Source organism: Rhincodon typus, chromosome 39 (assembly GCF_021869965.1).
Source record: "Rhincodon typus isolate 14 chromosome 39, sRhiTyp1.1, whole genome shotgun sequence".
NCBI classification, from domain to species: Eukaryota; Metazoa; Chordata; class Chondrichthyes; order Orectolobiformes; family Rhincodontidae; genus Rhincodon; species Rhincodon typus.
The window spans coordinates 14,955,528-14,978,733 of NC_063370.1; the positions used below are offsets into that span (position 1 = coordinate 14,955,528).

General features: G+C 41.1%; 1 protein-coding gene across 2 annotated transcripts in view; it reads left to right on the forward strand.

Annotated features, from left to right (window-relative positions):
- LOC109914725 (regulator of microtubule dynamics protein 3-like) overlaps positions 1-19,352 on the forward strand; it is a 69,362-nt gene extending 50,010 nt beyond the window's left edge. Inside the window, exons 9-13 of one of the 2 annotated variants that reach the window (XM_048618307.1) lie at positions 4,507-4,556; positions 5,648-5,726; positions 6,849-6,898; positions 14,522-14,609; positions 18,427-19,344. In XM_048618307.1, the coding sequence (XP_048474264.1) occupies positions 4,507-4,556; positions 5,648-5,726; positions 6,849-6,898; positions 14,522-14,609; positions 18,427-18,462 (303 nt within the window). In that variant the 3' untranslated portion in view covers positions 18,463-19,344. Of the gene's footprint in view, positions 1-4,506; positions 4,557-5,647; positions 5,727-6,848; positions 6,899-14,521; positions 14,610-18,426 lie in introns of both variants that reach the window. The other variant, XM_048618308.1, reaches the window with a different exon arrangement.
- Positions 19,353-23,206: the final 3,854 nt, after the last annotated feature.

Here is a 23,206-nt window from a genome sequence, read left to right on the forward strand (position 1 = left end):
CATCATTGGCCAAAATCTTGCGAAGTATTAACTAACAGCACACTGGGAGCACCTTCACCACACTCCAGCTACTCAAGAGGTGGCTTACCACCATCTTGTCGAGGACAACAAATGCTGGCCTTGCTAATGATGACTACATTCCATACGATAAAGCCAATCTTGTGAAAATGCTCTTGCAGCCAGATGGGTATGTGACAATGGTAAGGAACTGGCCAATGTGGGTACCAAAGGAATACCACTGAAAGATGAGGGAGATATGCTTCCATAGCCAATGATAATGGCTAAAATTGCTTACCATTCCATCAGACTGGTGTGATCTTTGTGACCATACTAAAATCAAGGAAAATTTGGAAGATGAAAGAAAGACTTAATTTACATTGTGGCTTTCTTGATTAAAGAATGTCCTGAACCACTTCACATTCAATGAAATACTTATGAGGTACAATGAAGATCTTTGCAGCAACCTCTTTACAAAGCCCAGGATGCTGGCTATTGGGTCGAGGAAATATATCAGCTTCTAGTCTTTTTCTTTCTGTCTGTTAATTACTTTAAGTTCCTCACTCTTGGTCCACCATTATTTCTGGTATGTCATTTCTGTTTCCTGCTATAAAGACAGTACAAACAATGTTTGTTCGATATCTCTGACATTTCCTTATTTCTCAATATAATGTCTCCTGTCTCAGCTGCTAACAGACCAGCAATTAGTATTGCTAAATAAGAACTGAAAGGACTGCAGATGCTGTAAATTAAGAACAAACACAGAAGTTGCTGGAAAAGCTCAAGAGGTCTGGCAGCATCTGTGAAGAAGAAATCAGAGTTAATGTTTCGGGTCCAGTGACCCTTCCTCAGAACTGATGGTAGCTGGGCAAACGTCGGCTTGTTTGCAGAAAATATGGAGGGAGTGGGATAGGGAGTAAACGAAAGGACAGAGCCCGAAGAGATAGAACATCAATTGGATAGACAAAGGAGTTGATAACAATCTGGCTAGGAAGGTGAATATTTGTTAATGGGGACTGTTAGTGACTAACAATTGGTAGTGTGTAATGGCAGGCTATGTGATAACAAGGCCTGGTGTGTGGGATAGGGGGCTAAGACATGGGAGAGTTTAGGCCCTAAAATTATTGAACTCGACGTCGAGTCCAGAGGGCTGTAGGGACCCCAAGCAGAAAATGAAGTGTTGTTCTTCTAGCTTACGTTGAGCTTCACTGGAACGCTGCAGCAAGCCAGAGACATAGCTGTTTTGCTACCTCTTTTTGCATTACAATCTGTATTTTGTTTCTTGCTAGTTTATTCTCATTGTTTTTTCTTTTTATGCCTCTTGTTAGAATCTGATATTACAAATCAATTACTTTTGCTGTTGAAACTTCAGTTCTTAGTGGAATTTTGGCTCACAGTTTGAAGTCTGAACTTGGGATGCTTTGATACATCAGAGTCATGGAAATTTTCCTAGACACTTTATTCCAGGAACCAATCATATCCCTTCAGTTTAATAGTTTAGTTTGGGTCCGTAATCAGGGACAGGAATCTGTGACTGCAAGTGAAGCAGACAAGGGGATCCAGAAGCTTACACGAGACAAAGCTTTGACCATGCAGTTATCCAGAGGTATCAAAGTTCTTGCAGCTTGTGGAGACAACAGCAGGGAGAAGAAGCAGGTTGACCTTTGCACCATGGTGCAGAATTCAAGTAGGGGGAATTAAAAGGAATGTAATTTTAGAAGGAAACAGTATAGTTATAGGGGCTGATGTAGTTCTCTGTAGCAGAGTCCTGAAGACTGCATTTGCCTGCATCTCTTTGGGTTGGAGAAGTATTTGGGCTGGCAGGGGAAAGATCCATGTGATCACCAACAACAAAGGTAGGACTAAGAAACAGGTTTAATTAAGCGAGTTTGGGCAGCTTGAGGCTAAATCAGAAAACAGAACAAGGTAATAATCTCTGAATTACTACCTGAGCCATAGCAAATTGCTATAATATAACCAAGGTTACAGAATGGAATGCCTTAAAGACAGGAACGGGAGAAATGGGTTTCAATTCATGAGCTACAAGGACCAGGCCTAGGGAAAGAAAGGATAGGATAACCTGGACCATACTGGTACCAGTATCTTGGGAAATCGGATAACTAGGAGTGGAGAGAGGACTTCAAACTAAATAGTCAGGAGTAGGGTCACAAGAGGGCAGCTATGGAAAGTTAAGAGGAAGGGCAAGACATTATTGCAGGATAATGATACAGATAATTATGACCAGAGTATGACATGAGGCACAGAGCTTACAAAAATAGATGTACACTAGTAAATCAAGTCAGAATGGTGAGAAGCTTAGATGGGAAATTGCAGATAGTGGTGTTACTATGTGTCTGTTGTCCTTGTTTTTCTAGAAGGCAGTGGTTGTGGATTTGGAAGGTGCTGCCTAAGGAATCTTCATGAACTTCTGCAATGCATCTTGCACATGATACACTCTGCTGCGAGGGTGCATCAAAGGTGGAGAGAGTGAATATTTGTGGATGTGGCACCAATTAAATGGGATGCTTTGTCCTGGATCTTGTACAGCTCCCTAAGTGTTGTCGGAGCTACACTCAGCCTGGAAAGTGGTGGTGGTGATGGGGAGTGGGGGGGGTCACACTCCCAACTTGTGCCTTGTACGTGGTGGACAGGTTTCCTGGAGTTAGGAGTTGAGTTTCTCACTGTAAAGTTCCTAGCTTCTGGAATTTGATTGCCAAGGAACTCAAGGGTTATGGGAGCAGGCAGAAAAGCGGAGTTAATGCCCTATGATCCATTGACTGGTGGAATAGGTTTGATGTGCCAAGTAGCCTAATCCTATTTCTTATGGTCAGATGCAAATTAACAAAGTTGGGGAACCGCAGCTTAATCCTGGTTGTAAAGGATGATTTAAAGAGAAATAATGTGAAAGTATCTTGGCTCAGAAAATGACAAAACCGTCAACGTGTGAGTGGAAATAAGAAATACTGTAACAGGAAGCAGGAAGTACTAGTCACATTAGTTTACAGTACTCCTTGTAGAAAAAAATTTGGAATTAAAATCTAGTCTCAGTAATAGTGACCATAACCGTTGTCAATGATTGTGAAAGCCCATTTGATTTGCTAAAGTGCTTTCAGGAAGGAAATCTGCTATCCTTACTTAGGCAGACCAACAGGAATGTGGTTGCCTTCAACTGCTCTCAGAAAACTCCTAGCAAGCCACTTATTTCAAGGACAATTAGAGATAGGCAACAAAAACAAAAGAAAAGCTAAAGGATCCCATACCCACAACCAATAAAATTAACGTAATATACAAAATACCTTGCAAGGACTGTGAAAAAACATTACATAGGCCAAACTGGAAGAAAACTGACAATAAGGATACACGAACACCAACTAGCTACCAAAAGACACGACCAATTCTCACTGGTTTCAGTACGTACAGACAAAGAAGGACACAAATTCGACTGGAACAACACATCCATAATAGCACAAGCCAAACAGAGATATGCCAGAGGAATTCCTGGAGGTCTGGCATTCCAACCAAAACTCCATCAACAAACACACTGAACTGGACCCGATATATAAACCATTGAGAAACAGAATCAGAAGTGATGCCAACCATCCCAGCAAACTGAGGCATATAAATAACAATGGGGACAGAACACCAATGCTTCACTGGAGGCGCACTGACAATGTTACCTAGTAAGGGTGACAAAGTTTGTAATCAAACACACCGGCTCGGTGAGCAAGTGTACAACCTCAAAAACTGGCCTTGCCATGGATGCCCACATTCTATGAAAGAATTTATTTTACAATTTAGGTTTAAGCTGAGTGAGGAGAGATTTAAAAGGGACCTAAGGGGCTCTCACGCAGAGAGATGCCGTATGTATGGAATGAGCTGCCAGAGAAAGTGGTGGAGGCTGGAATAGGAAGGATTTAGAGAGATATGGGCCAAATGCTGGCAAATGAGACTGGATGAATTTAGGATATCTGGTCAGCATGGACGAGTTAGACCGAAAGGTCTCTTTCTGTATTAAACAACTCTATTGCTATTAAGGGGTTGGGAAGGTTTAAGCTGTGATGCAGTGAAAGCTAAGAACGCAGGCACCAGGCACACCATCATGTGTCAGACCACCAGCAGCACTGTGATGAAGTTGGCCATCACTTCCACTGGAGGCAGCAAGAGTTTCAGGCTTTGTATGATGGCCTCTGCTGTGCTGTATCTGGAGTCTTCCACATGCTTGGACAGTAGCACAAGGCTGTTTTGGAAGGCCTGCCAATGCCCCAAGCATCTCAGCGACTGTGTTCATCAGTGTTCTCTTGTAGGTCACCGTATTATCTAAGTTCACTGCATCAGAATTATTCAACGCAGAAATTATGAAAATGAGGTGGTCAGCTTAAACCTATGCCTGGCACTAACACTCCATTACGGAGCAAAAATAGAGTTTTATAATAAGATTTGACAAACCAGAGTCACATCAAAAATCACATACAAAAATGTAATTTTAATCATTAATTCTTTCTCTTGTAGGACATGCAGACACAACATGAAGGTAACATATTAGTTGATGTCATTAACAGGTAAGTGTTTCACAACTTCAAATCACAGTTGAATTGATAAAAGTGCTGCCACAATGAGTTGTGAATAATATGATCAGGTAGCAAAGCCTCAAGCTTGGTTTCTACTTTCATCCAATTCATTCACCTCAGGTTGGATAAAAATTGTGCAGTACAATAATTTTTAGTGCATCTGTGATTCCTTGCCCCTGGCACTTCATTGTACACATCAGAATGGCAACTTTACATTTTTTTCCAGTGGCTCTGTGTCCTGTTTATAGTATCAAGAAAGGAACATTATACAAGTGCAGCCTGATCAGTCCTGTACAAGTTTTACTTTTGAATTATGTAGCCCTTGAGACAAATCCCAAATCTTTTACAAGTATTTTTGATTCTATTGTTAACTTGTGATGCTGCTTTTAATGATTTGTTCATCTGTGGCCCTTAGATCCCATTCCATTTTAACTGTATTAAGTTTCATGTTTTCTAAGCTAGAGATTACTTTTCTACTTTTTCTCTCAAAGTGAATCATCTTGCACTTACCTTTGTCAAAGTTCATTATGCCACGTCACTTAATCTGCAAATTAGTGTAAGTGCTGATGAGAAGGTTAATTTATTTGTCTAATTATTTAGTGTGTTATTTGTAATTTTCTTTAAGTAATCATAGAATCTTAGAAGCGCCTTCAGGAAATACATTGTGCCAAACTTTTAAAAAGACACAGTTTAACAAAGTAATTTCATGAAATGGTCTTGTGTCTACTCTCTGGTTTGTACTTAGAGACCTAACTTCAGGTGGGCTGTCTTTGGCCTCCAGCCAGGAAAAATCCTGTTTCTACTAATTATCCAGTGTCAGAAAGTATATGGAAGGATATCAGGTGCTGATAGGATAAGGCTAGATTGTTAAACCTCCTAACCTTTGATCAATTAACACGTTGACACCCATCACCTTGGCACACATCTTGTGAATGATCAGTGAGCATGAGGTGCTGGAGGCCTGGTGGAGTCTGTGGAATTCTGTCCTGGCCACCATCAGTGCCTTGAAACCAGAATGGCAGGGGGAAAAGAATGGCGTATTTGAACCAGAGGAACTGCTGAACCTTTCCATATTTCCACAGTTATGACAATGTGTACAATCAGCACTACACCATGCCCGTCACTGACTCATCTGATGTGGAGGACAGAAACAAAGAAGAGGTAAAAATATGTATATTTTATGTGATATGTTTGTGAAAGTGACTTTGCACAGAACATTTTTGTATGGGTGCTGTAAAGGCTCAATATGTAGCACATAACTCGTTGATTTAAGACCATCAAGATACTTGCATCCATGTCACTGAAGAATCCACATAAATATGGCACTTCTCATTTGGTAAACTTTATATTCCCTCACCACTAATGATAATGAATGGAATCACTTGCTGTTCCTGTTCTGTAATACTACCATGAAATGACAAATCCCAGAATTGCCTGAGGGTCTACTGCAAACGTTTGAGATGTAATTGGAAGTAATTTCGATTTCAGGTGTTATCCGATTAGCTGTCTATCATGAACCTTTTCCTACAGACTTTCTTAAAACATATATAATGAGAGGCTACTCCAATATTGATCATTTTACACTGTTGCCCAAATCATATTGTCTCTGCTGTGCACTGATATTCTGAATTGTCCTTAAAGGGACATCAGGGCAAGAAAAAATTGACAGACATTTCTTCAATTATTTTTCTTAACATGCAATCTGCTACTGCAAACCAGTTGCAACTTGTAGAATAACAATTCTTTCTGAATAGTCAGTTTCTGGTAGGTTCCACCCATCTGAATTTGTTCAAGAGAATCTTGGTGTTGTTATCAGGATTATTCTAGTGAACTAACACAGCTCAGAGAAGAATAAAAGTTGTTGGAGACGAGTTTTTAAATATATATGTATATATTCATTTTGTGGGAGGACTGTTACAAACATGATGCAGGGCTGCCTTAGTGCCCAATAATTGTAAAATTGTTGCCACTTATTAAACCCTTCACATTACCTGATCAAAGCCATCTTGGAAAATCTGACACCAATATTATCAGTTAGTAGGAATCCTAACAGGTAAATTAACGAGAGTTGAGACTGGACATAAGGTAACAGCAAAACATTAATGGAAAAAGGAAAACTAATATTGCGATTTTCCTCAGCACCAGCTGAAGTGATTGATGATAACTGGACTATAACACTCATCTCAGGAACACAGTCAGTTTAAAAGAAAGCTAACCAAACCAGTATCTGTCAATATTGCCCTGTATTAATTGCAGAATTATTGCAAGTTCCATCTGTTACAGGACATGCAGGCAATAGAAGAGGCTAATCTGATGGTTCAGTTCATTGATGGGTAAGTTTACCATATATTCAAATTACAATAGGCTTAAGAACAATATTCAGCCATATGGACCTCGTTGTCCCAGGGTCAATCTTACTTAGCTGATGAGAGCTTTTTACTCTGTTTGTTCCTCATGGGTGTTGCTGGTTAGGCCAGCATTTATTATCTATCCCTAATTTTCCTGGAGAAGGTGGGGGTGAGCTGTTTTCTCAAATAGCTGCATCATTTGGGTTAGGGACACCCATAATTCTCTTAGGAAGGGAATTCCAAGATTTGGATTCAGCAAAAATGAATGAACAGCAATATAGTTCAAAATCAGGATGGGGTGTAACTTGAAGGGAACTTACAGTTGGTGGTGTTCTCATGCATCTGCTGCCCTTGTCCCTCTAGCTGGTGGAAACTGCAGATTTGGGAGGTGCAGTGTAGAGCTTTTGGTGAGTTACTACAGTGTATCTTGTAGTTTGGACACATTTCTGCCATTGTGCATCGGTGGTGAAAGGAGTGAATGTTGGATACAATGCCATGGAAGCCAGTTGTTTTTCTGGATGCAGTTCAGCTTATTGAGAATTGTTGGTGCTGCACGATCTAGGCAACTGGAGAGCATTCCATTCACACTCTTGACTTGTGTCTTATAGATATTGGATGGACACTGGGAGATAGAAGGTGAAATAGTCACCACAGGATTCCGAGCCTTTGAGCTACATTTGTACCAAATATTTATATTACTGGCCCAGTTCAGTTTCTGGTCTTGACTAGCCCCTAGGATGGTGATAGTGGGGAACTCAGCAATGGTAATGCCATTGCATGTCAAAGAGTGCTGGTTAGATTCTCTCTTGTTGGATATGATCATTGCTGTGGCATTTGTGTAGTACAAGTGATGTTTGCTACTTGTCAGCCCAAATGTAGATATGGTCCACATCTTTCTGCATTTGGACATGGACTGCTTCAGTATTTGGGAAGTCACGAATGGTGTAGAACATTGAACAATCATTAGCAAACAACCCCACTTCAGATCTTATAATGGACGGAAGGCTATTGATGAAGCAACTGTTGAACCAAGGACATTACACTGAGGAACTTCTGCAGTGATGTCCTGTGGCTGAAATTATTGACCTCCAAGAATCACAACCATCTTCCTTTCTGCCAGGTATGACACTGACCAATGGAGAGTCTTCCCTTTGATTTTCATTAATTCCGGTTTTTCCTGGGGCTTTTTAAGACCACACCTTAATGCAGTCTTTGTATCAAAGACTGCCACTCACCTCATCTGGAGTTCAGCTCTTTTGTCCATGTTTGCTCACAACTTGTAACGAAGTTAGGAACCAAGTGGCCATGGTGGAACCCAGACTGTCAGTGAGCAGGTTATTCCTTTGCAAATACTTTAGACAGCACTGTTGACAACCCCTTCCATCACTTTGCTGATGATCAAGAATAAACTGATGGTGTGGTAATTGACCAGTTTAGGACATACCTGGACACTTTTCAATATGTCAGATGCCAGTAATGTGGCTGTACTGGAACAACTTGGCTAGAGGTACAGCTAATTCTGGAGCACAAGTCTTCGGTACTATTGCCTAAATGTTGTCAGGGCCTTTGAGGTATCCAGTGCCTTCGGGAGTTTGTTGATATCATGTGGAGTGATTCAAATTGGGTGAAGACTTTCGTCTGTGGTGCTGGAGGCCAAGGTGGATCAGCAACTCATCACTTCTGATGCAAATAATTTGGTCTCATCTTTTGCAGTGTTGTGCTGGGTACCCCGAACATTGAGATATTTGTGCAGCCCCTACCTGTCAGTTGTTTAATTGTCCATCACCATTCATAGCTGGATGTGACAGAACTGCAGAGCTTAGATCTGATCTGTTGGTTGTGGAATTGTTTAGTTTTGTCTGTTGCTTGCTGCTTCTCCTGTTTGGCATGCAAGTAGTCCTGTTTTGCTGCTTTACCAGGTTGACATCTAATTTTTAGGATATGCCTGGTACTGCTTCTGGCATGCCTTCCTGCACTCTTCATTAAACCAGGTTGATCTCCTGACTTGATAGGATGGTAGAGTTGGATATCTGCTGGACCATGTGACTGTAACCTGGTGCTTCTGATTGCCCATAGTGCCTTATGGATGCATAATTTTGAGTTGTTACATATGATATTTAGCATGATGGTAGTGTCAGCACAGTACAATGAAAAGCATCCTTAGTGTGTGGATGGGACTTGGCATCTGTGTCTACTGCATTGTCATTGTAGAGACAATCATGGATAGACACATCTGTGACAGGCAGATTGGTGAGGATGACAAACTCAGCAGGTCTGGCAGCACGTTTGGAGAGAGAAACAGAGTTAATGTTTTGAATCTGATACAATTTTCTTCAGTACTCAGGGCAAGCTTAGGATCAGATTTTTCCTCCACCACAGGCCACAGACCCAGTCCAGCAGCTGCATCCCTTAGGACCTGGCCAGCTCAGTCATCAGTGGTGCCACCAAACTACTCTTGGTGATGGACATAGAGGTCCTCCACTCAGTAAATCGCCTGTTCTTGTCACCCTCAGTGTTTCCTCCAAATGGTGTTCAACACAGAGGAATAGTGATTTATTGGACAAGGGCTGGAAGTACAATAGTTACGATGGTTATCACGTGGAGATTTCCTTGCTAATGTTTATCTGATGCCATAAAACTTCATGGGGTATGGAGTCAATGTTGAGGATTTCCATGCAGCTCCTACCTACTGTATACTAGTGTGCAGCCACAGCTGTCAGCTAGCCAGGACATACTCCAGGATGGTGATGGTCAGAAACATTGTCTATAAAGTATGATTCCAGATCAGTCAAGGATGGCAGATTTCTTTCCCTTTCTGGTTAATGAATCAGTTGAAATTTTACAACAGTCAATAAAGGTTACATAGTTGGACTAACCTTTGATTCCAAATAGAATCAGAGAGTCATACAGCACAGAAACCAGCCCTTCGGTCCAACTCGTCCATGCTAACCAGGCATCCCAGTCTGACTTAGTCCAATTTGCCAGCATTTGGCCCATACCCCTCTAAACCCTTCCTATTCATATACCCATCCAGATGCCTTCTAAATGTTGTAATTGTACGCACCTCCACCATTTCCTCTGACAGCTCTTTCCATACATGCATTAACCTCTGCATGAAAAAGTTACCCCTCAGGTCCTTTTTAAATCTTTCCCCTCTCACTTCAAACCTATACCCTCTAATTTTGGACTCCCCTACTCTGGGGAAAAAAAAACCTTATCTGTTCACTCTATCCATACCCCTCATGATTTTATAAACTTCTATCATATCACCCCTCAGCCTCTAATGCTCCAGGGATAAAAACCCAGCCTATTCAGCCTCTCCTCATAACTTAAAACCTCTAGTCCCAGCAACATCCTTGCAAATCTTTTCTGTACCCTCTCAAGTTTAACAAATTCATCATCTGCCATCGAAGGATTCAAACCCATCTACCCAAAACCTGGGGCCCCTGATTACTAGTCCAGTTATATTTGCACTATGCCACAACCTCTCCCATTGGTACTAACAGTTGGGAAGAGGTGCTGAGTGCTGATATTTATTATTATAGGTTTGTTTAAAGATGTGTGTTTGCATTATAAGAAGTTGGACTCAAATTTGTTGTGTTCCCTTGGAGGAAAAGACCATCCATCAATTTGTCTACAATTTATAATTTAATCCAGTCATTGTCAAACATGCTCCAAAGCTCTCAGAGTTCACAATATTGTTTTCAAAGAACTGACAGGACTGATTTGCCAGTGCACATAATGTTCACATTCTCAAATCCAATCCAAAAAGTTGAGACAGGGTGAAATATGAGGAAGGAAATTCCAATTGTTGAGATGTTGCTGGACAAGGGCCAAGGTAGGTCAACTTAGCTTATGAAGATGGGTGAATGTCAGTTGCTGCAAATTGGAATACATGCAGCTTAATTTAGATGAGGTAGGGTGGCGCAGTGGTTAATACTGTTGCCTCACAATGCCACGTCCCGAGTTCGATTCCAGCCTCAGGTAACTGTCTGTGCGGAGTTTGCACATTCTCCTGTATCTGTGTGGGCTTCCTCGGGTGCCCCGGTTTCCTCCCACATGCTAAAGATATGCAGGCTAGGTGGGCTTAGCCATGGGAAATGCAGGATTACAGGGACAGGGTAGGGGGGTGAGTCTGGGTGGGATGCTCTTTGGATGTTCAGTGTGGACTCAAGGGGCTGAATAGCCTGCTTCACAATGTAGGGATTCAATGATTCCTCTATGATTCAAGTTCATTGAGGGTCAAACATGGAGGCTGACCAGGAGAATGCTGGAATAATCAAAACTGGCAAATAACAAGAATCAAAACTCTGTGACTTTGGTCTTGGCTCCGCCCTCTGCAACTGGATCCTCAGCTTTCTGACCCACAGATTGCGATCAGTGAAAATAGGTAACTGCACCTCCTCTACAATAACACTCAACACTGGAGCCCCTACTGTACTCCCTGTACACCCACGTCTCTTTTGTCAATTCTGAACAAACACCATCTGCAAGTTCGCTGATGACACCACCATAGTGGGATGGATATCTAACAACGACAAGTCAAAACACAGAAGGGAGATAGAGGGCTTGGTAACATGGTGCAATGAAAACAACCTCTCTCTCAACGTCGGTAAAACTTAAGAACTGATAATTGACTTCAGAAAGAAAGGGGAGAACATGCCCCCACCTACATCAACGGAACATCAACAGGTTGAGAAGGTGGAGAGCGTTAAATTCCTCAGAGTGACAATAACCGACAACCGGTCCTAGACTTCCCAAGTAGATGTGACAGTCAAGAAGGCACAACAAAGCCTCTTCTTCCTCAGGCGGCTCAGGAAATTTGGCATGTCCACAAGGAGCCTCACCAACCTCTCCAGATGCACGAATGAAAGCATACTGTCCGGGTGCATAACTGCCAAGTATGGCAACTGCTCTGCCCAGGCCTGTTAAGAAACTACAGAAGGTGGTGTGGACAGCCCAGACGATCTTGCAAGCCAATGTTCCATCCACGGACTCCATTTATATGGCTCGCTGCCTCAGAAAGGCTGCCAACATCATCAAAGAACCATCCCACCCCAGTAATGATCTCCTACAATCTCTTCCATCAGATAAAAGATACAGAAGCCTGAACACATGCATGATCAGGTTCAGGAATGGTTTCTTTCTGGCCATTATTAGACTATTGAATAGACTGCTTAGCCTCAAGTAATGCTGATCTTGCTAACGTTGATCTTGCCTAGCGCACACCCTGTGCAATGTAACCTGTATGCTTCTGTCTAAGACTGTTTGATCTGTACATCCTTGCTTACTATGGTCTGCCTGAACTGCTCATAAACAAAGCTCTTCATTATACTTCGGTACATGTGACAATCAATCACTTAATGTAAACAGAATGTTATACATGTTGCTAGGCTTACAAAGCACTCCAGTTTCTTTAGGGAGAACAAGCCCAGTTTGTTCAGCCTCCCCAAGTAATTGAAGTCTTTCATCTGACATGCCATTCTAGTAGATTTTCTCTGCATTTTCATTAAGGCTTTGACATCCTCCTTAAAGTGTGTTGGCAGAAACAACTGTAGTTGAAGCCTAAGCAGTGTCTATAAAGGTTAGTATGTCTATACTAAAGTCAAGCATCCTGCAAGACTTTTAACAGCTATCTCTACTTGTCCAAACAAGTCATGTGCACAAACTTGGTTGCTTACAACCACAGGTATTTCTGTTCATGCACCACTCTTTTAAAATTACACCATTTGGTTTATATTTTCTCTCCTCATTCTTCCCATTATTTTGCACCAACCACCTCCCCCATTGCCCCCAACCCCAGCAATTTAGACTCGCTCCTCCAAAGTCCTCACTTATTCCCCCTTTAACTTCTTCCCCACTCTGCCAATCCTCATTCCTCATCTTCTCCAGCAACAAAACAGCTAGGAGGAGATATGTTTCTAGCCACTGCTCCAACGAGGTGACTGTGCAGCTACATATGAGGTGTATATGGTCCCAGTTGAGCTTGGCTCCCATATGGAAGCGCATGTGCAGAAGAATGGCTGATAGGCCACACTCAGTAAAATAACATGCATTGGTCCTGAGTTAGGGAAGAAAAAGAATCAGTCCGTTCTCTTGATTGTGATCAAACCATCTACCTCCACTAGAATATGGAGCATGACAATTTGGGTAATGCCAGGATCAGCATCAGTTATATTGTTCACCTTCCTCTCACACACACATGAAGAATTGTCATTTGATAAGGTGCCAAAGCAAAGTATATCCATGGAATTGGATCCTAGTATGGCCTATGCCTCAGGAGAGAGGAGAAATCCAACATGATAAGTTTTAAAATTAGTTTGTGTTTGGGATATCCTTGGATGAAAGATTTTATTGTCCATCTTCAGTCACCATTAGTGTGGTGAGATTGGTGTTACATTTTGGATGACAGGCTTCCTTACCTCCATGGTCATTTATTTCTGTTAGTCCAGAAATACAGATTTTGGAGCTCATGTTCATACGGTCCTCAAACTGCTACGCTAACTATGATGTATAATAATTTTGAATGTCACAAAGCAGGATGGAGGGGCAGGTAGTGGTGAGGAAATGAGGAGGCTGCAGAAGGACTTGGACAGACAAGGAGAATGGGCAGTGAAGTGGCAGATGGAATACAGCATAGGAAATTGTGAGGTTATACAGTTTAGTAGGAAGAAGGGTGGATTAGTTTCTAAAAGGAGAAAGGCTTCGGAAATTTGAAGCATGAAGAGACTTCGGAGTTCTAGTTCAGAATTCTGATAAGGATAACATGCAGGTTCACTTGGCAGTTAGGAAGACAAATGCAATGTTAGCATTCATTTAAGAGGCTTAGAATACAACAGCAGGGATGTACTGCTGAGGCTGTATAAGGCTCTGATCAGACCACATTTGGAATATTGTGAACAGTTTTGGACCCCTATCTAAGGAAGGATGTGCTGGAGTTGGAGAAGGCCCAGAGGAAGTTTTCAAGAATGATCCCGGCGATGAAGGTCTTGTCAGATGAGGAGTGTTGAGGTCTCTGGGTGTGTATTCAATGAAGTTTCGAAGGATGAGGGGGTATCTTATTGAAACTTACAGAATGCTGAGAGGTCTAGATAAAATGAATGTGGAGAAGGTGTTTCCACTAGTCAGTGAGCGACTGAGATGAGGAGGAATTTCTTCAGTCAGAGCGCGGTGAATCTGTGGAACTCGTTGCTGCAGAAGGTTGTAGAACACAAGTCATTGAGAATATTTAAGACAGAGATACAATCACTCCTCTGTATCCGCTAGGATTCTGTTCCTGAGAACCCCCATGAATGATGAAATTCGCGAGTACAGAGCCCATTTAAAACTAGATTAAAAATCATGGGTACTAATTTTTGTTGTTACTTAGTTTTTGGTACGAATAGACGATTCATGATTCCTGATTTTGCAGATACACAAGATTTACTGTAGATAGGTTTTTAATTAGTAAGGGGATCAGGTGTTGTGGGGAGATGGTAAGAAAATGGGGAGATGCTAGGAAAATGGGGTTGAGAAATGTATTAGCCACAATCGAATGGTGAAGCAGACTCGATGGGTCAAATAGCCTTAATCTGCCCCTATATATTATGGTCTTCCTTATTTTCACAGTTATCACATGACATTCTCAGATGAATGCAACCTCAGCACCTCCAATGTGGCCCAAACAGCAGACACAGAGAGTGAATATGAACAACGGGTGAGAATTATCTTTTAAAATTGTTTGTGTGGCATTGTGAAATGAGAAGACCATTTTCATAAGAAAGTTGATCAAAACCACCACTATTTACAGGTTAATATGGTGGGGCTGTTTTTGAGATTTGGCAAACTGTAGAAATACAAACTTCAAGTACTGAAACTACCAATGATTGTATGCGGCAACTGCAACTGACCATGTTTCATGTTAATGCTAAAAAATGCCTTAGTCCAGTACAATAGAGACAGGAACAAAAACAGAAGTTGCTGGATAAGCTCAGCAAGTCTGGCAGCATCTGTTGAGAGAAATCAGAGTAAACGTTTCAGGTTCCATTGACAGCCAGTATTAGTAACAATTTTCATGCAGCAGAGTTAATAAGTGTCTGTCTGATTTGTTATTTTGCACATTATAATGATCAGTACAGCACAACTCATCTATCGTTAATTTATGAATATTCACTTGATTACATGTTACTCAGTGAATCACAGTCCAAATCTCAGCGGTTAAAATGTTGGGGGAAGGTTAGGTTGTGGGATCAGAGCCTAACTCTGAACAAAGAAGCACCCATCAAACCAATTCCTTTTACAGTCACCCAAAGCTTTGTTTTTAATCCTTAAACTAATCACAGCTTCCAACCACTCCCCTTCCAGTTGCTGATTCTTCTCTTTGATTAATTGGACCAGTCAAGCTTGGAATCCCCAATATGTATTGACAAAAAGTCTCCAATCTTTATATTCCAATGCAATATTTTGTGAATATACATCTAGTTTAAAATCTTGAGCCTATTGATTGATTCAATCTTTTTGACAGATTGCCCATGAACCATTAGTCTTTCAATGCTCATTTCCCAGTTAATTTTTAGTTCTTATCCCTTGGATGCAATTTGGAGAAATTTCAGGGAAAGGTGGCTGGAGATACTTTCTCTAGGTGGGGAGGGGAAGAGATCTATTCTCCCTGAATTTGAATGTCTTCCTATTTGTCCTCAACACACATGCTGTTAGTGCCATGTTAATATATACTTAATGGGAACTGTACAGACTTTCTGTTAGTCTTTAACAGTCAAGCATAGAGCTCCCTGTGCATCACAGCTATGTAAAGCGATGTTGTGGCTAAGAGCAAAGTGCTGGAAATACAGCGAGTTCTGCTATAACATGTGTTCTGGCAACACGAACTGGCTATAACGCGACTGACGAATAGGGGAACGCTGTTTCTAAAACGCGAACTTGTGTTGGCTGTTACACGATTCCATTGATTCCAACTTCTCTCCTTTAACCTATGGACCAGAGTGCAACAGCAGCTTTTAAAGCTTATTATTTAAGCCGCACATTTAAGAAGCTGATTGCAACCACTGAGAGGGATGAGGACAGTGTTCTTCAATTTTCAAACAGTTTTAACATCAAGCATGCAACTGACATCATTGTGAAGGCCTAGGGTAATGTCAGTAAGGACTGGTTGCATGCAATTTGGTGGAAGCCTCTCCCAGATTTTTTTCAAGATTTTAAAACCTTTAATTGGTCAGAGGATCTCTCAAGAATCAAAGAACATTGTGTTGATCTTGCAATGCAAGTTGGATTTAAAGAAGTGGAGAATGAGGATGTTGAAGAGCTGCTTGAGTCTTACTGTGAAGATCTCTCCATAGCTGATATATAACTAGTCGCTGAGGGAGAAGTAGAAGCTGGAGATGAAGATGATGAAGTCCAGGATGCAGCACCACGAAAGGTTTCCACTTCTGTTTTGTTTTCTATCCTGAGGGAAGTTGAGAAGCAGTTGCAACTCTTAGAGGACAACGATTACAATGCAGAATGCAGCAGGGTAGTGGTTTGTGGAATAAGATCTTATTTGGCACCCTAAGAACAGCTGCTTCATGAAAGAAGAAAAAGGGCACAGCAGTAAAAAGGTGGATGTCTTTTTTTAAGCCAACCCCCAAGAAACAGTCAGAAGACAATGAACAACAGCCATCCACTTCTGTATTAACTATTTTCCACCCTAACCCTGCAACCACAATGCACCTGAAGGTGATGCTGATGATGACGACGACCCTCAGTCCCTGCATTAACAGCAGAGCAACCTCAAAACCTCCTCAACCATCAAGTCATCTTGACATTTTTTTCAAGATAAAGTGTTAAATTTACTTTTATTTCATTATTAGATATGAATTAAACATTTATTCAAACTGTGCTATCCTTTGTGTTAGGTTTTTGAGTGATTTTGAGTGATATTTTTGGTGGTCTGCCCCAACCCCACTTTTCCCATAGGCCCCGTTATTTCTATAACACAATTTTCTATAACATGATTTTGCAAAAGAACGCAACTATCGTGTTATAGCAGAACCCCCTGGTATTCAGATTTGGTAGTCCCTGGAGAGAAGAATTAAGTCATTTTTGATTTGAGGTATTAACTGTTTCCCTCTCCACAGATGCTAGACCTGTTCAGTATTTCAGATTTCCAGAATTTGCAAAGTTTTGCTTTATGCCACTTGGATATAATGATGCCCAAACATAAGTCAGTGAAATATTGCAAGGATTCTGGCATTACATTGAGTTTGTACGACTTGCAAACCATCTGTAGCCAAGCATGAGATAAATAATAAACATATCAGTGAACATGGATTCACATTCTTTGCTTTTCCTGAGCAATGAAAGGAAAATAGGAAAGACCTGCATTTATAGATTTGCTTTCATGACTACGAAGTATTCCAAAACATGTGTTGTTGATTAACTACTTCTGAAGTCTGGTTACTATTGTAATGTAAGAAACATGACAACCAATACAACAAATTCTCACAAACTGAAATGTGATCAGCGTAACAGAAGAAATAGGAGTAGGATTGGGCCATTTGGCCCCTCAAGCCTCTCCTGACATTCAACAAGATTATAGGAAAGATGTTGTTAAACTTCAGACAGTACAGAAAAGATTTACAAGAATGTTGCCAGGACTGATGTGTTTGAGTTACAAGGAGAGGTAGAATAGGCTGGGCTTTTTTCCTTGGAGCGTTGGAGGCTGTAGAGTGACCTTATCGAGGTTTATAAAATCATGAGGGGTATGGATAAGGTGCATAGCCTTTCCGAGGATGCGGTGTCCAAAACTAGAAGGTAAATGAATAGGAAAGGTTTAGAGCAATATGGGCCGTATACTGGCAAATGGGACAAGGTCAGATTGGGATGTGTGGTCGGTACAGACAAGTGGTGCCTAAGGGTGTGTTTCTGTGTTGTATGACACTATAAATAATGATCAGGTAATTTTTTTTCGTGATGTTCAGTGATGGGTGAATGATGACCAGGACACTGGAGACTACTCCCCTGCAGTTTTCCAAATGGTGGCATGGAATCTTTTATATCCACCTAAGAGGATGGCACTAGAGTTTTGCCTTAGATTGTGCTGTTCAAGAGGAATTTAACCCCAAAAGCGAGAATGGTAACTGCTGAACCACAGCTGACACACAAGGATAAACTGATGGCATAATTTCAGGCTTCTGTCACTACTTTTGTATCAAATCAGTATCCTTACCTTGACAACAAGTATTTAAGACACAAAATAGCATCTTTCATGGCCTCATGACATTCCAAAGCATTTTACAAGCGGTAGGAAATTTTGAAGTGTTGTAACATTTGTAAGAAACACATCAACCAGTTGCATGCTGCAAGCTCTCAAGAAAGTAGTCTAAAACTCTGAACACAATGAATCACACTCATGGACTTTCAACAGGACCCAGCAGGAGAATTGAAAATTGTGAGATTACATTTGTCTTAGCTGTACGACTTAGTAGAGTTGAGTTAGTGAACAAACCATTCATTTGTATTGTTGTCGTCTTTGCTTTTAGGACGAAGCTAATGAGGATAATGATTTGCAAGACTGAAAGAACTATAGTGTCTGAGGAACCAACAGAACCAACTGAGGACTGCTTGCTAAAGTGATTATGAGCTACCAGTACCATAGACCTTGTCATCCTCCTACAGCAATGGTTAACAATTTGATTTAAAAATAAAATCAAACAGTACTTGAGCATTATATAAATAATGAGATTTCTTAAAAGGTAATCTGGTATCCCTTTCTCTCCACAAGAACAGAAACTTGTCATTTTCCCTCAGTAGGTCATGCTCTTTCAGTCTATGCTAGGCAGTACTTGCCATGGATATTCTTGTCAGGAAAGAAACATTTTATAGGCCTAACTATGCAAGGGCAGAGGAATAAGAAATATTCAAATTGTTTTTCTTATGGGTGGCAGGTAATATAATAGAATTCATTTAGCAGTGAATTGTAGCCATCTTATAGTCAAATGTGACTAGTGTTTCATTTAATTCGCAACGTTTCAGTTTAATAAGAATTCTTGTAATGTAATAAACAGGTTCTACAAAAAGAAAGCATTTGTTTTTTCCATCCTGCAAGTAGGAATCAACTGAAGGTTCATTTGCGTTCATTTTCATTTCAAAGTCTCATCTGACCAAGCAGCAAGGCTTTACCGCTACAGGGATGACGACCAAATAGTTTGTTCATGGACAATAATAATTGCAAACAAATCTCCCAAACTGGAGTTATGTTTGCTTGTTTAAAATTGAGCTTCTGGTTGAAAATGTCTATTGTTAGAAACCAATGTGCAAATGAAAATAAGCAAGGCTTTTAAATGGAGATTGGTGCTACCATTTATTGCACAGTAAAGTAAGAGTGGAATAGAGGTTCTGACAGGGGTCTCATGACAAACAAAGCCTTGGTCTAGTTTGTTTTAAGAAACGGAGCCAGTAATGTCATTGAAACGTAAGTTTGTGGTTCATAACTGCTATCTGCAATAAATGAATATCTTAATAGGGTACCAACTCTGGCTGGATATGTTCCATTTGATGTCATCATATGATTGACTTCAACTATTGGTGATCCAACATGCCAATTATCACAGAACCCTGCGTTCACAAGTCTCTTCAATATGTCTAGGTTTTGACATTTGAAGATCTGGTCATCCTAACCATCTGAACTCAATATTGAACGCGACAGCTTCAGACCGTGAACACTGTTGTCCATTTTGACTTTTGTTATTTTTCCAAGGACTAATCTATATCTTGTTTTTATAATCTTGCTTTCAGACAGAGCTGACCTTTAATCTTCAACTAACACCTACTCTCTACTAATCTGGTTTCGTCATTGCAACTGTTACCAGACCTCTGCCTTTTGTCTGTGACATTTTTGATATTTAATCACTCCCCGCCTCAAATCTATCTCTGATCTACCCTTCTGTTCCACTTACCCCACCACTTTTGTCAACAGCATAAAAACCATCACATTTTTATGTTTCTTCAGTTCCAAAGAAAGGACTTGAAACATTAACTTGGTTTCTCACTCCACAAATGCTGCTGAATCTCCTGAGTTTTTCCAACATGCCTTTTATTTTAGATCTCCAGCATCTTCCATTCAAAAAGGAAATTGGATTATTATCTGAAGGAGGAGGATTTTCAGGGTTACAGGGAGAAGGTGGGGGAATGGCACTAGAACAATGTTCAGAGAGCTGGCACAGACACGACAGAACGAATACGTTCCTTTTCCACTGGAACCATTCTGTTTCCTGATCATCCAGGATCAAGCAGCCCAGTCAACAGATACTTGATTGACCACCTTAAGCATTCACCTCCTCCACCACTGACACACAGTGCTAACAGTATGTACTATTATTCTGTGCTTCTTGTAGTGCAGAGCTATGACTGGCCATGGTAGAAGCTTCAGTTTTCTTTCCATCCTGTGGCTCTACAGAGATCTCTGCTGTTTTTATCATCTGGCATTGGCATTTATTGGGATAATTTACAGATTCATACGCAACCTGTTTGGCTGCATAATGATCATACCTTCCTTGGCCATCCTGAAAGGGTCTCGAACCTGGAGATTCTTGTTCAGTGGCAGAGATGCTACCCACAGTGCTACAAGACTTTCAATATTCATGTATATATAATTTGTTAAAAATGAATACTAGCATTAAAATGCAACAATATAAAAATTTAGGGCATTTTTAGGAATAATGTGGAGGTATCGCAGTCTGTACATCAGCAAAGAGTACATAGGGTAGAAGCAATATATTTGTTATTTTCAAAAGTGAGAAAAGTTTGCTTTATCATGTAAGAAAGTGAAACCATAAGACTTTCAGCCCATCAAGTTTGCTGTGCCATTCAATGACATCAAAGCTGATAATGAAGAAGGGTCATTGCCAAAATGTTAATTCTGCTTTCTCTCCACAGATGTTGCCAGACCTGCTGAGTTTTCCAGCAATTTCTGCTTTTAGAATCATGGAGTCATATAGCATGGAAACAGACCCTTCAGCCCAACCAGCCCATGCCAATCATGTTCCCGGACTAAACTAGTCCCACCAGTCTGCTCTTGGCCTATATCCCTCCAAACCTTTCCTATTCATGAACTTATCCAAATGGCTTTTTAACATTTTAGACATTGTAACTGTAATTCATCCACCACTTTCTCTGCAGTTTATTCCATACACAAACCAGTCTGTGTAAAAACGTTGCCCCTCATGTCTTTAAAATCTTACTCCTCTCACCTTAAAAATATGCCCTTTAATTCCGCACCCCAGGGAAAAGACCCTTGTCATTCACCTTATCTATGCCTGTTATGATTTTATAAACCTCAATAAGGTCACTCCTCAACCTCCTATGCTCCAGTTTAAAAAAAAAAGTCCCAACCTTTCCAGTATATTTTTATATCTCAAATCCTCCATTCCTGGCAAATCTTTTCTGAACCCTCTCTGGTTTAATAATATGCTTCCTAAAACAGGGTAGCCAGAACTGAACACAGTATGCTGGAAGAGGCCTCACCAACATCCTGTATGACCTCAACATAATGTCCCAACTCCTATACTCAAAGGTTTGAGCAATGAAGGCAACTGTGCTAAACACCTTCATAATCACCCTGTCTACCTGTGATGCAAATTTCAAAGAATTATGTAGCTGAATTCCTACATCTCTGTGCTGCAACACTACCCAGGACTCTATCATTAATTATATTAGTCCTGTCCTTGTTTGTATTATCAAAATGCAATACCTCATATTTATCCTAATTAAACTCCATCTGCCACTCCTCAGCCCATTGACCCAATTATCAAGATTTCTTTGTAATCTTAGATAACCTTCTTCACTATCCACAACACCACCAGATATGGTGTCATCTGCAAACTATGCCTCCTATATTTCCATCCAAATGACAAGAAAAAGTGGAACCAGTACCGATTCCTGTAGAACACTGTTGGTCACAGGCCTCCAGTCCAAAAAACAGCTCTCCACCACCACCCTCTGTCTCATGCTGTAAAGCCAATTTTGTATCCAGTTGGCAAGCTCACCCTGAATCCCATGTTTGTTTCTGATAAATCCCAACTCCACTTTCCTGCAACAAAAACAGAAATTGCTGGGAAAGAACATAAGAATTAGGAGCAGGAGCAGGAGTAGGCCATCTGGCCCCTCGAGCCTGTCCTGCCATTTAATAAGATCATGGCTGATCTTTTTGAGACTCAGCTCCACTTACCCGCCCACTTACCATAACCCTTAATTCCTTTACTGTTCAAAAATTTATCTAGCCTTGCCTTAAAAACATTCAGCGAGGTAGCTTCAACCGCTTCACTGGGCAGGGAATTCCACAGATTCACAACTCTTTGGGTGAAGAAGTTCCTCCTGACCTCAGTCCTACATCTGCTTCCCTTTATTTTGAGGCAATGCCCTCTAGTCCTAGTTTCACCTGCTAGCGGAAACAACCTCCCTGCCTCCACCTTATCTATTCCCTTCATAATCTTATATGTTTCTATAAGATCTCCCCTCATTCTTCTGAATTCCAATGAGTATAATCCCAGTCTACTCAGTCTCTCCTCATAATCCAACCCTCTCAACTCTGGAATCAACTGAGTGAGTTTCCTCCGCAGGTCTGCAGAAGATAGGGTTGAAGTGGGAGGAAGGATTTAGAAATAAATGATAGGTGGAGGAAGAGCCCAAAGAGAGAGAACATTTGGACAGAGAAAAGGTGTGACTAACTAAAGCTCAGCAGGTCTGGCAGCATCTGTGGAGAGAAATCAGAGTTAATGTTTCAGGATGAGTGATCCTTCCTCAGAACTGATGGTAGCCAAGAAAATGATGATTTATTTAATGCAGAAGGTGGGGTGGTGGGGTTGGGGTAAGGAGTAGATAATAGGCGGCTAACAATGGGTTGTGTATAAAAGCATACCGTGTGAAAACAAAGCCTGGTATGTGGGGGCTGCGTTAATGATATTGGAGAAGGTGTCTGAAGCCCTAAAATTATTGGTCTAGATGTTGGCCAGGGAACATGGTGGGTGTGTTGAAGTATCAGGCAACTGGAAGCTCAGGGTCTTTTTTGTGGACAGAACGTGTGTTCCCTGGCCAAGATCTCTGTCTCAGGTTTGCTGCAGAGCTCCAGTGCAGCTTAACACAAGCTGGAAAAACAGCACCTCATTTTCTGCTTGGGGACTCTACAGCCTTCTGAACTCAATATCGAGTTCAACAATTTTAGGGCTTGAAACACCTTCTCCCATGTCCGAACCCCAGCCCCAACACACCAGGCCTTATTATCAGAGATAACAAGGTGTAGAGCTGGATGAACACAGCAGGCCA